The sequence below is a fragment of the Polychytrium aggregatum genome (genome assembly GCF_025602895.1).
Source record: "Polychytrium aggregatum strain JEL109 chromosome Unknown BJ171scaffold_4, whole genome shotgun sequence".
Lineage (NCBI taxonomy): Eukaryota > Fungi > Chytridiomycota > Chytridiomycetes > Polychytriales > Polychytrium > Polychytrium aggregatum.
Window position 1 is genome coordinate 477509 of NW_026516206.1, and position 14913 is coordinate 492421.

At 56.4% G+C, this 14913-nt stretch overlaps 6 protein-coding genes across 6 annotated transcripts; 2 read left to right on the forward strand and 4 right to left on the reverse strand.

Annotated features, from left to right (window-relative positions):
* Positions 1–3: 3 nt before the first annotated feature.
* BJ171DRAFT_210202 (SHQ1 protein-domain-containing protein) lies at positions 4–2413 on the reverse strand. The gene is made up of 7 exons (XM_053106354.1): positions 2247–2413; positions 2040–2107; positions 1580–1964; positions 1030–1465; positions 768–916; positions 338–582; positions 4–230 (listed from the first exon to the last, which is right to left on the reverse strand). Exons 1-7 carry the CDS (start codon positions 2319–2321, stop codon positions 104–106), a joined length of 1485 nt encoding a protein of 494 aa, XP_052970629.1. The 5' UTR covers positions 2322–2413; the 3' UTR covers positions 4–103.
* Positions 2414–2481: 68 nt separating this feature from the next.
* On the forward strand, positions 2482–4360 carry BJ171DRAFT_438067 (obg family GTPase CgtA). The gene is made up of 2 exons (XM_053107991.1): positions 2482–2832; positions 3029–4360. Exons 1-2 carry the CDS (start codon positions 2623–2625, stop codon positions 4262–4264), a joined length of 1446 nt encoding a protein of 481 aa, XP_052970630.1. The 5' UTR covers positions 2482–2622; the 3' UTR covers positions 4265–4360.
* Positions 4361–5461: 1101 nt separating this feature from the next.
* On the forward strand, positions 5462–7296 carry BJ171DRAFT_631178 (uncharacterized protein; the record flags this gene model as incomplete). Its single annotated transcript, XM_053115622.1, has 5 exons — positions 5462–5606; positions 5760–5950; positions 6149–6217; positions 6402–6605; positions 6747–7296. The coding sequence occupies 5 exons, from the start codon at positions 5462–5464 to the stop codon at positions 7227–7229; spliced, it is 1092 nt and encodes a 363-aa protein (XP_052970631.1). The 3' UTR covers positions 7230–7296.
* Positions 7297–7540: 244 nt separating this feature from the next.
* BJ171DRAFT_455032 (putative peptidase family-domain-containing protein) lies at positions 7541–10083 on the reverse strand. Its single transcript, XM_053108264.1, has 4 exons — positions 9578–10083; positions 9042–9381; positions 8733–8929; positions 7541–8528 (listed from the first exon to the last, which is right to left on the reverse strand). Exons 1-4 carry the CDS (start codon positions 10047–10049, stop codon positions 7630–7632), a joined length of 1908 nt encoding a protein of 635 aa, XP_052970632.1. The 5' UTR covers positions 10050–10083; the 3' UTR covers positions 7541–7629.
* A 492-nt stretch (positions 10084–10575) lies between these two features.
* On the reverse strand, positions 10576–13027 carry BJ171DRAFT_595690 (P-loop containing nucleoside triphosphate hydrolase protein; the record flags this gene model as incomplete). The annotated part of the gene is made up of 6 exons (XM_053114619.1): positions 10576–11040; positions 11139–11552; positions 11747–12133; positions 12255–12378; positions 12578–12671; positions 12770–13027. The coding sequence occupies 6 exons, from the start codon at positions 13025–13027 to the stop codon at positions 10770–10772; spliced, it is 1548 nt and encodes a 515-aa protein (XP_052970633.1). The 3' UTR covers positions 10576–10769.
* A 94-nt stretch (positions 13028–13121) lies between these two features.
* Positions 13122–14664, reverse strand: BJ171DRAFT_489312 (MT-A70-domain-containing protein). Its single transcript, XM_053109471.1, has 5 exons — positions 14342–14664; positions 14149–14231; positions 13798–14024; positions 13398–13627; positions 13122–13264 (listed from the first exon to the last, which is right to left on the reverse strand). Exons 1-5 carry the CDS (start codon positions 14541–14543, stop codon positions 13191–13193), a joined length of 816 nt encoding a protein of 271 aa, XP_052970634.1. The 5' UTR covers positions 14544–14664; the 3' UTR covers positions 13122–13190.
* Positions 14665–14913: the final 249 nt, after the last annotated feature.

The window sequence follows — 14913 nt, forward strand, 5'->3', positions numbered from 1 at the left end:
GCACACGATACGTCGAAAAGGGTGGATCTGCGGACGGGACGGTCCTGGCGATGCGAGATAGCCGGTCGCTGTTTACAATTGCCGGGTGGGCTGCCATCGGCATTCATTCAGCCTCCTCCATGACACTCTCTCTGGCGTAGGCTTCGAGCTGGTCCAGCTGCCACCCGATCTCCTCCTTGGTGATGGCGATATGGTTGAGCTCGCTGGCGAGCGATTTGATCTTTTTATCGCTGTTTGGTAGCCGCAAGGGTAGTGGTAGGTCAGACCGACTGCCTGATCTCAAGAAGGCACTAGCGAGCTGCTCGACGGCTTTCGTCACTGCCGACGGCACACATACCTCGCTTTCTGAATCCAAATGCAGTAGTCGTCGATGTACAGCCTATTGAACATGTAGCATATTTCGTCGCGCTCGAGGAGATCCTTGATCTCCAGGAGCGCCTTGAGAATAGCTCGTCGCCCCAGCTTGAAAAGAACAGCGAGATCCTCGACGATTTTGAGAGACAGACCGAAATGGCGATACAGCGGATAGGTCAGCGACCGGCGAATATCTGCGACGAGAGTCTCGCGCAGGGTTGCAAACACCTATTTATGCGATCCCGATAGAGGGACAGCCAGTACAACCGACGGCGGCGAGGAAGAGTCAGTAACTTTGACGCCAATTCAAACCGAACCATGGCCGTTCCCATCGACCGGACCTGCTCCAGCGGGCAGGATCGCACCTTGCTGCACCAGTTCTCAATAAAATGGTCGTTCGCGATACGGCTTACCTCAAAGCATGCAAGGGTGGCGCTCAACTTGCATATGGTCCATCCAGATCCAACGGTATTGTCTCCCTCGGTTGTCCTGTGGTTGTAGCAGTATGCAAACATGATGTCGACCAGGCCAAGATAGATGGCCTTTTCGTCGTCCAGCAGATCTATTGTGCCCACCAGATCCGCGCAGAGCAAACCGTCAGCATTGTCAAACCACTCGACAGGTGGTGAAACAGCGAGAATTGGCGCTGCTGGCTGCAGTGTGCTCGACACTCACATTCTTTGTTTGGGAGTCGCAACATCTGTTCACGCTCTTGGGCCGAAAACTCGAGCCAGCCGTCGACAGATTGAGTCTCGGTGGACGGGTCGGTCTCGGTCTCGGCTCCGGATGGCGGCATCGCTTCGCTTGAATCAGGACCCGGCCGCTCGACAGAAGCAACAGCTTTCCTCTTCTGGATTCTGTTCAGCGTCCTCCAGGTCTCCGGGATGTACTTGAGGACACGCTGGATCTCCTCGTCATAAAGGAAATCGCCCATATAGTACTCATCGTCAAACTTGAGTTCCTCTCGCATCAGCCGCTCGGACCGCCGGGAGGCTGGGGTCGATGTGTTGATGTCGGCAAGATCCAAGACTTCGTGGCACAGCTCCATGAGCTGCGCTGCGTTCTCAGAGTGCGAGTTGTTGAAGCCGTAGCGAGCTTCTGTCATAAGTTCCTAACGCCATGGAGATGCCAGTACTCAGGGGACAGATCTTGGATCCAGTGGCGGAAGGCGAACGTATCCGCTCGGCCGCTGTCCCGGTGCTCACATGCTGCGGCGACGGCTTACCGCTTCCTCTTGGACTGTCTGCGGGAGATCCCAGTCAAAGTCCTCAGGGGCATCGGGCGCATCTTCACCTGCTTCGTCTTCCTCCATGGAGTCCGGTTTGTGATTGGGTTGGGTGGCAGGATCGGAGATAACTTCGATCAAGGGCCGCTGCCTGTCGCCGAGAAGAGAGACACTCGGGAGGCCGGCGGTGTCCATGGTGTTGCTTACAAGATTAAATGCCTCGGGCGCCGGATTCTTGGGCGCTAGTAACTTGGTGAGCAGATCCAAGTCTGGAAAATGCTGACCCTTGGTCACCTTGGGCAGAGTTGCAACGATTTCGCCCTTGCTGACGTCATACGAAGCATTCTCCCGGCCGTCTTCCACGATCGGACAGGGCAGATTCAGTCTGGAGGTGGAGGGTACTGGTCAGCGATGCGAAGCCCTGTGCTGAAGGTTGCCCACGATGAGATCCAGAACACACCGCAGGAAGTACGGTTTTGCATAGAACTTGAACTCGGTGTCTTCGAGGAAGAACTCAACCTCCTGGGTCTGTGTGTGCAATAGCGAACGGACAAAGGAGCGAGCCGACACAAGCCGACAGGTAAGCAATGGAGCAGCAACACCGCATCGATGCCGTGCCGCTGTCAATCAGCAGCGGCGCTCTGGGGAGGAGAGACCCAACTCATACCCGGACGTACGGGCACCGGATGGTCACATAGACAAAGTCGTCGTCCTGGCGGAGCGAGAAGCTCGGGGTGATCATGGCGAAGCGAGCGAGGCGATGGGAGGAACCGTGCAGAAGTCGAGACAGCTGGGCCGGGCGATTCAGAAAACGCGGGCACAAAGAAAAATGATTGTCCGACGGGCTGGGTGAAAAAAAAAAAAAATGCTTCATGCACAGGCCGATCTGGCGGCAGCGACTGCCTGTCGTCGTGCTTTCATCGCTCACAGCTGCCCGGCGATCCCCTCGTCTGCACCCAGGCGACACCCGAATCTGCAGCCAGTCCCGTAGGCGTGGTGCATCTGTATCTTCGATCATCCGCAGCAGCGACAGCGGTGCCGGAATGAACATCTGCCGCCCATACCTGGCCAAGCTGTGCTCCACGCTTTCTGGTGGACCCGTCGTCTCTGGATGCCGCTGGGTCTCCAATGGCCCAAGATTCCCTTTCCACAGTGTCAAGGATATCAAGAACTGGGATCTCGACTCGGACCACCAGATTTTGCCCCCGCCCTCAACTATCTTCGCGCCGTCAAAGGGACGCAGAACGAGACATGTAAGGACCTTCATCCGAGCCCCTCCTCGCGCTGATACGTGGAGCCCACTGCGGCAGCAACTTCGGCTGGTGGATGGGCCATAGTTGCTCGAATCTGAGGATACCACGGACCGAATGGGTGGCCTGATCGTCGGATGTACCCAGGGCCAGCGAACTTGCCCCTTACGAATTTGCAAATCGTCCACAATGCCTCTAGGACAACTTCCTAGACTTCAAGCGCATCCGGGTTACTGCCGGCGGCGGCGGCGACGGCTCCATCGCATTTTCCCATTCGGCCGTCCAACCCTTTGGCCCTCCTTGCGGCGGAAATGGTGGTCGCGGAGGCAACGTCTACATTATGGCCTGCAAGGACATCACCTCGCTCAACGGCATCCTGAACAACTACACTGCCGCCAACGGCACCATGGGCAGCTCAAACAACATGCATGGTGCCAACGGCGAAGATATGGTCATCCGTGTACCTGTTGGAACGCTGGTACGGCAAGTTCAAGCACCAATCTATGCGTCATCGACAGCGGCCGAGCTTGGCGACGACGAAGGCGGAGTCGAAGCTGTTGGTCAGGACGAGACCGAGAACGCCGACGAAGACGAAATAGATGTGGAGGAGCAAAACGAGATCTACGCCGAGCAGATGATGCGACTACTCGAAAAGCATTTCAAGTTCAAGACCAACTACCGGCCCCGAGAAGATCGTGCCCGCTGGCTGATGGAGCGTTTGCCCCCGAAGCCGTATGTTCCGCCGCCTGTTCTGCTGGACCTGACGGTTCATGGAGAGAAGCATCTGATTGCCCGAGGCGGGCGTGGCGGCCAGGGAAACCCCCATTTTGTAACCCACGAGATCAAGGGTCCGGCCATTTGTGAGCGAGGCGAGAAGAAGGAGCCGGTTTGGCTCGAGTTCGAGCTCAAGTCGATCGCCGATGCAGGGCTTGTCGGGTTGCCGAATGCCGGAAAGTCGACGCTATTGGCCGCGATCTCCAATGCTCATCCCAAGATTGCGCCGTATCCGTTCACAACCCTGAATCCGTATATCGGCACGATCGACTACAGTGACTTCTGGACCATGACTCTTGCCGACATTCCTGGGTTGGTGGAAGGCGCCCATCTCAACTACGGCCTGGGCCACCAGTTTCTGAAGCACGTCGAGCGCACCAAGGTTCTAGTCTATGTAGTCGATCTGGCAGGCAAGGAACCCTGGCGGGACTTTGAGATTCTCCAGGCCGAGCTGGAGGCATACAAGACCGGACTGACCGCTCGGCCGACACTTGTTGTCGCCAACAAGGCTGATCTTCCAAGGGCCCGGTCGAACATGGAGGAGTTCCAAACCAAGGTGCAATACCCGATTGTACCCATCTCTGCCAAAGAGCGTCGAAACATTACGCACCTAACCGGGGCCCTGAGATCGATTGTCGAGAAGGCCGGAGCCCAAGGCTGATCTGAGCCTGGATGATCGCCGTAATGGCGTATGCCGTATGGCGTATGGCGTATGCCGTATGGCGTATGCCGTATGCCGTATGCCGTATGCCGTATGGCTATCAGGGAATTGGTTCTCGCACTCAATGAATATACTTGTGAATAGCAGTGGCTAAATTGCCAAATATCATGCAGTCTGCGGGTGCCACTGCTTGCTCGTCGAGCTCGATAATGGCCAATTCCGGAAGAACACTGCAGCGCCCATACTAGAACAAAGCACCAGGCGCTGTTTCGTCTTGGGCCATCTCCCTCTGTCGAAGCCTTTGATGCTCAGTTCAAACTGGTCTCCATGCATGCTGTAAACTACCTGGAATTGCAGAATGTACCAAGACCCGCCAGCCCACTTGCTCAGTTTCCATGCGGTACTCCATAAGCCCGCCGTCAGATTTCTGGCGTATTGATACTCGCACTCTTCTTGTATGAGCTCCATATCACACTGGATAATAGAACTGTCGGACTGCAGTAAGGCGCTCAAGGCGACGAGCGGATGGCACCAGGCTCAACGCTACATGACAAGGATGCTGTGCACTCGGCATGGACTAGTTTGCAGGCAGTATTCAGGAGCGAATGAGGCGCTCGCTTCAAAATGATTGGCTTGTTTAGCACAGAGCCAGTACTGGGTGAGTGATATGCCCATGCTGGCCCGGCAGTTCTCTGCGCTGTCGCGATAGAGGCGCCATGATCCGGCGCTTATCGGGCACGACTCGACCCCAGAGCATCGCCCTTGGGCCGTCTTCAAGACCAGATACAGCGGGTTGGAAAAAAAAAGAAATATATCGTCTCATTCGGACAAACACGGATCAGATCACGCACTCGGTCGAGTCGGCCATATCAGTTCCCTGCGTGTCCTGTGTGAGGGAAGAGGACACAGGCAAAGAGCAAAATCACCTCGGGATTGCATAGGGTTTCGGGTGCCAATCAAAGCCGTCTGATTCACACAAGCCACACAGCTCACACAGCCCACACAAGTCATTCGGGTGTGAAGGTGTCCCGTTTCGAAACTAGTTTGCTGAAATCTCCGTGCGCTGCAGCGAAATTCCGGAGCCCCAGCCGCTGGAGACCCGTCTCGATATCCCGCATCAGTATGAGTCTGCTGCCACCAGCAACCGCAGCTCATGATCGACCGCTTCCACCCCTGCCGGTACCGACCGAGCCAGTCATGGTCAACCTCAGGCCGCATCGCACGCGTGCGACGCCGAACGGCTCGATTTCCGAGATCTTTGACTATGCCGACTGGAAGATCAAAGGCGAGAGAGCCCCGGTTCTCATGGAAACGCGTCCGCTGACGCTGTTCTATCATTCTGGTAGGGCTCACTCGCGTCGGGCTTCGGCGCCTGTCAATTCGGTTGTAATGACGCATGTACTTTCCATACTCTCTGCACGGCGTACGATATATCCAGAGCGGCTGCTGCTGAAAGCCATACGGGCACTGCGAGATACACACGGCTCAAACGCAGAGCGAATGCACCAGAGCATCGAAAAGGTGCACCAATACCAACGCGTGCTCTTGGAAGCAATCTATATCGTATTCTCGGAGATGGACGCCTGCCAGAAGACGCCAAAAGAGTATCGCCAGGAGCTTTCCCCAGAGGACCGCATCGAGCTCGAGAATCGTTTCTCAGAGAACGTCATGTTCGCGGCGCAGGCGGTGCGTGCTTCTGCAACACGTCGGGGTACCGGCAACGAGCGCAGGGTCGAGACAGCGGACAGCGCAACGAGGAGCAGATAGAGGGTGAAGAATGGATGCGGCCCCGCTTGCTGTGCCTGTTCTGCTTTGCTTTGGGTCCGCCCCTGACCGTCCGGCCAGCGTTTCTGGTATCTGACGCCTGACGCCTGACCCTCTCAGCTTCACGGCGGATATCGAATCCGAGGGATCGAACAGTACACCTTCGATCTTGTGGCCGAAGCCAGGGCGGTAGGATCTCCGATAAATGCCTTGAAGTTGCCTGTACAGCTCCACATTGCTCAACTGGCTGCTTCGTTGTCCCTTTTTCCCTGCCTGCGATCAGGATAGTCTGTTGGGCAGTCTCCTCCATCCCTGAACCAACGATCGCTGTACTCGTTTGACACTAAGTGACCTTATCGCCACGCGCGGATAGCTCTGCGAGGCCAAGGAGAGCCTCCGATTTGCATTTCGGAACAGAATCGTCAGCAGTGCAGCACCGCCACATACCGATCTCTTTCCGTTTGTTCAAAAGTTCGACCAAGCGTGGACGGCGTTCGAAAGAAAGATGTGCCGCATATACTATACGGTCAAATACGACACTGCGCCTGGCGGAGTCGATCAAACGGACCTCTTCGAGGTAAGCAATCGATGCGCCATCCCGGAAAGCTCCGGAGTCAGCATTTTCCAACGCAGCAGGGAAGTTTCCAGGGTCTCAGGAGCAGTGCCTCAGAGGGGAGCTCGCGGCCAACCGGTGCTGATGGTTCTGCTCGGCACTCAGGTCCTCATGAGCGAAACCATCATCCGCGCCATTTGCAAAGGCTATCACGACTGTGAGCAGCTCCAGTCGCTGGATCCAATCTTGATGTTCTCGATACCACGACTGGCCATCGTTGGAGGATTTGTGCATTTTACCGGGGGCGTCGACCTGCTTGAGTTTCGATGGTTCAAGGCGCGCCGCACTGAAATGGCATATGTGCGAGATAAGATGTCGCTGCTGAGCGAGCCGCAGGTTGCCGAGCTGGAAACCATGCTGTCCCAGAACAAAGGCCGAGACGATGAAGACACCCCGATTGGACTGCTGGATCTATTTCGTAAGATCTGTGCAATTACGGACGACCTGCAAGGCGGGCGAATGGCCAAGGAAATCAATGCACTGATGCACCGGGTTTTCAAGATGCATCTCGTCACCCCGCAGAACAGCCCAGAGCACGACGGAGGAGTGCCACTCGATCGACAACTGCCAGTGCGGTCTGCGATATGAGCCCGCGGGACTCTCTCTGGAGGCACCGCGAGTACCGCAACAGCCCCTCGTGCCTCGTGTATTGCCATATGGCTGCCACTGCAAGCCACGAAAGTATGCTGAGTGGGAAACTACCGGTTTGTGTATTTGAGCGAGGGGCGTGTGCTCCAGCGAGCCATCATACCCAGGGCACACAAGGCGGCTGCAATTCCGGTTGCCGAAACGAATACCAAAACATCCGCGGCAAGCACAAAGATGTCGACGACTACAACTACAAATACAGACACGTTCATACCTAGAAATACAAGTGCAAATGAAAATGAAAATGAAAATGAAAATGAAAATGAAAATGAAAACACAGACACCAGTGCATCCGATCAGGGGGATGGCATGCGGCACCAGTACGCTGGACGCATGCGGCTTACAAGCTGTAGATGATGCCAAGCTTGTCGATATTATCGGCGGCGCCTCCATAGATTCCAGCTACAACGGCATTCGGGGGGCAGACCAGCGAATGGCGCGCGCCTGCAGTTCCGAACCACTCTGATCTGAATCCATTGGAAAACAGGATCTGGAATCCATCGATCCACCAGCCTGAATTGACATCGATCCGCTGGATTGTCGCATTTGCAGGGAGGTTGAGGGTTTTCTTTGTTCCACGAGCGTGGCCTGCAAACACGGTGCGCATCGAGCCAAAGCAGAACTCGATGCCGTTGACATAGGTGTCGGCAAACACATTGATGCGGACGAGTGGGTCTTCGTCGAACCAGATAGTAAAGTCGCTGTCGCGGGTGCCAAAGCTCTTGCCTTCACCGACAGGCACCGACTTGCCAAAGCGCTTGCCATCCAGAACCATGATGGAATCTCGCAGGAATCCCTCGAGATCCGAAATACTGGCGTGCTGTTGGTTGATGGCGGTTACCTCAACCTTGATCTTGCGGCTAGGATCGCGACGGCTACTTGCAAGGTGGCGGATCTTGTCCTCGATGTTGTGGATTTCGTATGTAAGCGGGAGCGTATCGCTGAGATCTTCATAATCCGCAACATCGGGCTCGATGTACCACTCAATCAGCATGATAGGGGACTCGGAGGCGATAAAAAGCGAATCGTTGCTCAGCTGGATCGAGGGCGACTCGGGAGAGATGACAAGCTCGGGATCGGACGGCAGACGGAGATCGGGGTGGAAGCGAAGTCTCACGCAGTCAAGACGGTGCCAGTGCGAGCCGTCCTCGAGATGCATGGTGATGGGACGAAGCCCAATGTAAGGATCGCGGCTATTGAAGGACCGGTTGAAGTGATTGAATCCACGCGACATGATGCCTGCCGACCATGTTGGCATGGGCCGAAGGAAACCCGGCGATGTGCAAGCCGAGAGATGATGTCAAGGCAAACCAGGGATACACAAGGGAGCGTGAGCTGATGAATGACAACCACAGCCGAGATGCGAACAGACGCCGGAGCGAAATCCATCGCAGAATCCAAGACAGCCACGCGCTGACCGTGAGTCAGCAGGGTGATGCATACCAGAGGGAGTGTGTGTCAAGGTGTAAGAGTGGCCGACCTCGTGGAGGAAGGCACCAGATCCAATACAAAAGGCTTTGAAGCTGGTCTGGCACTCGCCATTGTCGTTGGCGGTGGCAGTCGGGTCGTTGGGGGTGTCGTCTTCGAGTGACTCGATAAGGTCTTCGAAGCAGCTGGGCCAGGCGTGGGTCAAGTGCGATCTATGCAAACACTCGAGTGTTACTATAGCTGCAGACCAACGCAATCTGCCGCGAGTGCATGGAGCCAGCTTGCTGTGTTGACTGCCACGGCCGAGCGCAGGTCACTACATACCCAAACATGCCAAGCGAAATATCGCCGCCCGACCCACCCAGGGCCGCATGGGCAAGGATGGCGTTCTTCTTGGGCTCCCAGTGGCTGTCGAGGATCAGACCAGCGACATGGCAGGGCTTGTCAAACGGGGCGCCGTATCCCCTGAGCGCATCGAGGAAAATACTGTACAGATCGGGTCTGGACACCTCCGAATCGTCCGAATCGTCCGAGCCCGAGCTGGAGCCAGACTTTTGCTGGGCCAAGTCCCATCGTCGAAGCTCAGAGAGCGGCTCCTTGGTTGGAACAACAAAGACCCGGGCTGTTTCTTGGGGTGTGCCACCGAGCCTCTGGCTAATCGTTTCTGCAGAAGGAGATTTGCGATGCCAGCCATTTGATCAGACAGGTACGTTCCAGCCAGGCGAAAATACCCTGGCCACGCAGGGTCAGGGGCTCAGCCACCCAACGAGACAGGTGCGAGCTCTGCATGACTGGCGATAAGCTCGCAGTGGTGCAGCAACAACTGAAATGGTGCTTAAGAGTCCAAACGACGGCAATACCTTCGATGAGCTCCTCGTGGATGGTGAACGAGCGCCGACCAAATCCGTTGCGGCGCATCTGCTCGGCCGTGAAGGCCTGCCACATGTATGCGTTGAATCGCAGCTTCTCGATGGCGTCGGTGATGGTCTGGCGATGCTTGTCGTGGGGCGTGTCGATGGCGAAGGTCGAGTCCTTGGCGACGAGGATGGCGAGGTGCAGCGGCGGCAGATGCGACTGCTTCTGGTAGGTGAGCGCAAGATGCTGCACGATGTCCGGCTGCTCCTGGAGCTGAAACCGGAGGTTGTTCAGGCCAGGCTGCAAGATGCACAGCGCCTTGAAGAAGCCATCGACGCAGGGAAACTCGAGCGTCGGGAAGCCGTCCGAGTGGACAAGGACGGTGGCATCAGCCAGGGCAGCGCTGGAGACCCGGCCATAGATCAGGACGGCCCGCTGGAAAATGGTCTCGTTGTAGGTGACGTTATGGAACTCCATGGCTGGGGAGCGATGCGGGCGAGATGGAGATGAGCGCAGAGACGGGGGAAGCAACGGGCATTCGCGACTGTCGCTGGATACCCTCGGATTGGCCTCGGCGAGAAGCAGAGGCGCTCTCGTGTCCGTTTCAAGGCCATGGCCAAACACAGTAACATTCACCGCTGGCACTCCGAGACCAGTGCAAGGCCGTCCTGAAGAAGCCCCAAGGGAGAATGATGTGGTGATCGCCTTTGGCAATGCGCCATGACGACAGGGCAAGGGCTATACATCCAGTCTCAGGAGGCAGCGGTTTGCTTGGTACTTTGGGCAGTGCAGGTCGATTGTGGAGACCGGAGAGCGACCCACGTCTTCACTCGGAGATGATCTGCACTATTTCTTATGGCACTGTTGGACGCATGCCATCACATACAACACCAACATATGGTTATGGGCTATTGTCGCATGAATATAGTGTGTCGCTCGATGCCGCAGCCAGTGCCCACCGACGCAGCCACCCACAGCAGCATCGACATCGCTGCATCGAATTCCTGGAGCTCTTCCACTGATCCGGGCTGTATTCAAGTATCAGCTTGCATCAGAGACCCTCAGCGCCGGTCTTGAACGATCAGCCCGATGTCTATGCTCCCGACCAAGGGATGCCCAGAATGCACCCTCAAAGCAAGCAGACCAGGAAGATGCAAGCCACAGGCGCGCTGCAGCTCAGGCACGTCGACAGCATGCTCAGGCTCGTCTTGAGCTCTTGGGCTTCTTCTTGACAAGGCGAGTCTGCGAGGTCTCCTCGTCGTCGGCCTTATTCGAGTCTGTCGCATCGCGGAATCGCTTGCCGCCCCGTTGTTTGAGCTGCTCCTCCTTGAGTTGTACGTGTGCAAAGCGAACGGCCTCGGACACACGCTCTTGGAGCATGAGCACTGCCGACTTGTCGCCCAGGGGATACTCGGGCAACTTTTTCTGGATGGCATGTTCGATGCGCTGGTACCATTCGATATCGTATCTGCGGAAAGCGATCAGTCGGCAGCGTGAGCCAACAGAGCCTCGCAGCAACTGTGCGGCTCAACAAAAGGTCAAGTCGCTGGTCCAAGAACAACTTACTGAGTCACCAGGGTGACAGACTTGCCACTCTTTCCGGCTCTGGCCGTACGACCAACGCGATGGATATAGTCCTTTGAGCTCTGGGGCACATCGTAGTTGATGACGGCGTCGACCCCGGCAATGTCCAGACCTCTGCTCGCGACGTCAGTTGCAATCAGAATATTGCGCTCGCCGCTCTTGAACTTTGCGAGGGCACCCAGGCGCTTTGGCTGGCTCATCTGGCCGTGCAAACACACGGCCTGGAAGCCCAGATTACGGAGCATGAGCGCCAGCTTCTGGGTCGAGACGCATGTGAGCGTGAAAACGATGACAGACTGGCCCGAGAGCTCGTTCAGGAGGTACGTGAGGTACGTTTCCTTGTGCTTGAACGGGAAGAACAGATAGTATTGTAGGAGTGTGGCCACGGTCGAGTATCTGTGTCGGCGGAGCAAACATCAGCACTGCAACTAGCGCCGAGTGGCTGGCAGGTATCTCTGAATGTATGCACCAGTGCAGTTGCGTGGACAGCGACCAGACCCATCTCGAGGTCCATAGTCATCCAGAGCGTGCGGCGGACAAACGAAGGCTGATACGCAGACAGCACAGTGCAGCACGGGCCAGTTGCTTACTTTGTGGCAACCTCGACCTTCACAGGGTCCCGTAGCGAGGCCCGCTGGAGCTTCTCGACCTTGCTTGTCATTGTTGCCGAGAACAAGTAGGTGTTGCGCTCCCGTGGAATCACCTTCAGGACCTTTTCGATTTCGGCACCAAAATCGAGGTCGAGCAGACGATCGGCCTCGTCAAGAACAAGGTACTTGAGTTGCTTGAGATTGAAGCCTTTGGTGTTTTCGAGGTGATCAACAAGTCGGCCGGGAGTACAGATGATGATGTGGGGCTTTTTCGAGAGCGCAATGGACTGGCTCATCATATCCATGCCGCCAACGAGGACGGCGCATCGAACACCAATCGTCGACCCCAGCGCTTCGAACTGCTCCGAAATCTGGATGGCGAGCTCTCTGTTTCCGAATTGCCGCAGCAATCATTAGCAAGAGCTTTCAGGGTGCGAGAGCTCGCAAGTGTGCGCAACTGCATGTGTGGTGGGCTGCAGCCGGCATCTGCCTGCCTGTTTGCCAGTACCTGGTTGGCGCCATCACACAGGCAAAGAAAGGCTGTGGGGCATTCCAGAGGGCCTGTAGAATCGGCAACGCAAACGAGGCGGTCTTGCCGGAGCCGGTCTGGGCAAGGCCGATAATATCACGGCCTGAGGTCGAATGACATGGGTATGGATGTGAATACAATGCGCAGGATACTATACAATATGAAAGGCCGCACACAGAAGCCACTCGATGGTAATGAGCTGCACAGCTGCATTGACGGCGATGCTGCGAAAGATAACTTCAGAGCCAGGTCGCATTTCATATTGGCCGAGAAAGCAGACTCGACGGATCGGGCTTCTGTACCTTCCAGCGCAGGCGGGACGGATGCTTTTTGAATGTCGGTCGGAACCTTGAAGCCCAGGTTGGAACAAGCTTCGCATATTTGAGGAATCAGACCCTATCGTTTGTCGAGCGTGATACGGATGAGCAAGCGATGCCTGACACCTCGGCGTCGGACCACCCAACGAGCAGCAGAGATGCAGCATGGACACCCACCAAACCCTGAAATGTTGCCAGCTCATGCTCGTCGTCAGCACGCTCGGGAGCATCGGCATCGGCATGGGCATCGACATCGACATCGACATCGACATCGACATCGACATCGACCACGTCGCCGATGCTGTTGCTGTTGCTGTCGCTGTCCTCGTCGACATCGGCCGGCCGCTCGGGGGCTGCGGCTGCCTTGGCAACGGGAGCAGCTTTGAGGGGCGGGGGCGGGAGCTTCGCGACCTTGGATTTGGATTTAGGGGCCATGCTGATATGTCTCGATTCAGTGCAAAGGTCTCGTCGGCCGCCTTACGCTGAGCGGGGTCAATGGGCGGCGGCTGGCAGCAGCGGACTGGGACGATCGCGGGCGAGAGGATGTATTTCGGACCAGCAACAAAAAAAAAAAGTGACGTGCTGCGCAACACGGCGCTCACAGCTCGTTGCCGATCGTGACCCAATAGTCCCGCAGGTTGTTCTTGCGGCCAAAGATCTCGAGATACTTGCCTGCGTCGGCAAGCAAGCACGGTTGCATGGTGGCCCAGGCGGAGCGGCAGTGTATGCGAGGCGACAGCAGTGTGAGCACGGCAAACAGGAGGTCGTCCCAGATCCCACATGCAGCGCTTCGAATCGTGCATACCGTTCGGCACCAGCGCTTCAACCATTTCGTAGAGCTCCTCGGGCTTCTGGCTCTGTCCGCGTCGCTCGGAAAATATCACGTCCGACATGACGTTGTGCTGGCACCCGGCCGGATCTCTCCCTTTGCGGCCCACAAGGCATGTTTCCTTGGCGTGCTGCAGGTAGTATCCGTGACCTTTGGCCATTCGGCGGTTGACGGTTTGCTTGACCCAAGTGATGTCGTCGACATAGCTTTCCGGGCAATTCAGAAGCCGCAATGCTCTGTCAGAGGGCGATTGTTGCTTCTCATGGCTCGTCACCATTGCCCATTGCCCATTGCCCATTGCCCATTGCCCATCGCCCATTGCCCATTGCCCATTGCCCATTGCCCATTGCCATGGCGAGGACCAGGATCGACCCACCTGTATCCCCATTTCTCCATCAGGTCAAATGCCTTGACGTACTTGTTGTTGATGACCCAGATGAATATGAATCCGTTCGTCTGCAGCTTCTCGATCGGCAGCTCTTCAATACAAACATCCGGAAGCTGGTGGTATGTGATGGCCACGCCTCGGGTTGGTGTGTTGGATGCCAGCTGCCACGGCGGATCCATGATGATGACATCGAATTGGCACTCGCTTGCCAGTCGCTGTGCGGCCACGCCAGTCAAAGGCAAAAGCAGCCATAAGCATCATGTTAGTCTCAGGAGCACACCGGCAGGATTTCGGCGGCGCTGGACGGGCGGTCGACAGCTCATCGTCCGATGTACGCACATCCCATTCAAAGTCCATCACATTCGCCTTGATGGGTATACACCACTTAGGAGCTTCGTATTCCTCCAGGTTGATCTCGGCATCTGGATGCAAAAGTTGGGAGGGCGATGAGGCTGGGAAAGAGTACCAGCATTGACGCCCAACAAACAGAGCCGAGTCGGCACTGTCAATCCCGAGCGGCGAGATCAGTCACCTTCCAGGCAAGCTGCGGACGACTCCAGGGCCTTGCTCTGCTCCTGCTCTTCGAGCTCGCGGATCTCCTGTTTGAGGGTCTCGATCTTGAGCAGGAGGGCCACTTCCTTTGGCAGCAGTGTCTGGAGCTCTTCCTCGTCAGACTCATATGTGAAGGAATCGACATTGATTTCAATGTCTTCGTCTTCCTCCGAAAGAGACATGGATCGATCGGTGCGGCGCTCGGGCGGGTGGGGAGGATCTGCTGGAGAGAACAGCCGCGGTGCGAGTCGGCGGGATCGATGGTCTGCGCTTGATCTGCGTTTGATTTGCTTTTGATCTGCGGGCGCACACACTCTCTTCAATACAGCGTTTCCAAAATGAAATGGGACACCCCGTTTTGAGCCATGACAGTGATTTTTTCTGTGACCTGAATACATCCACCCACTCATCGCAATCACGGCCAAGCACAGCACCCTCGATTTCCGCATCGCTGTACTGCGACCGGTGGTCTTCACTCGGAGGCTGCCAAAGTGATCTGTTCTATTTCTTATGGCATAGTTGGACGCATGCCATCGCATACTACGCCGACAA

Bases quoted from the DNA above. Each gene is read 5' to 3' on its own strand.
- BJ171DRAFT_210202 (XM_053106354.1), bottom strand. From the start codon at position 2,321: ATGATCACCCCGAGCTTCTCGCTCCGCCAGGACGACGACTTTGTCTAT. The intron at 583-767 runs GTAAGCCGTATC...TCGCATAAATAG, and splicing joins CCACCCTTGCATGCTTTGAG to GTGTTTGCAACCCTGCGCGA. The intron at 231-337 runs GTATGTGTGCCG...GCTACCAAACAG, and splicing joins ATTTGGATTCAGAAAGCGAG to CGATAAAAAGATCAAATCGC.
- BJ171DRAFT_438067 (XM_053107991.1), top strand. From the start codon at position 2,623: ATGAACATCTGCCGCCCATACCTGGCCAAGCTGTGCTCCACGCTTTCT. The intron at 2,833-3,028 runs GTAAGGACCTTC...CAATGCCTCTAG, and splicing joins AGGGACGCAGAACGAGACAT to GACAACTTCCTAGACTTCAA.
- BJ171DRAFT_455032 (XM_053108264.1), bottom strand. From the start codon at position 10,049: ATGGAGTTCCATAACGTCACCTACAACGAGACCATTTTCCAGCGGGCC. The intron at 9,382-9,577 runs GTATTGCCGTCG...CTCCTTCTGCAG, and splicing joins CCACGAGGAGCTCATCGAAG to AAACGATTAGCCAGAGGCTC. The intron at 8,529-8,732 runs GTATGCATCACC...CATGGTCGGCAG, and splicing joins CTTGACACACACTCCCTCTG to GCATCATGTCGCGTGGATTC.
- BJ171DRAFT_489312 (XM_053109471.1), bottom strand. From the start codon at position 14,543: ATGTCTCTTTCGGAGGAAGACGAAGACATTGAAATCAATGTCGATTCC. The intron at 14,232-14,341 runs GTGACTGATCTC...TTTTGCATCCAG, and splicing joins GTCCGCAGCTTGCCTGGAAG to ATGCCGAGATCAACCTGGAG. The intron at 13,265-13,397 runs GTATGCACGATT...TTGCCGACGCAG, and splicing joins TGAAGCGCTGGTGCCGAACG to GCAAGTATCTCGAGATCTTT.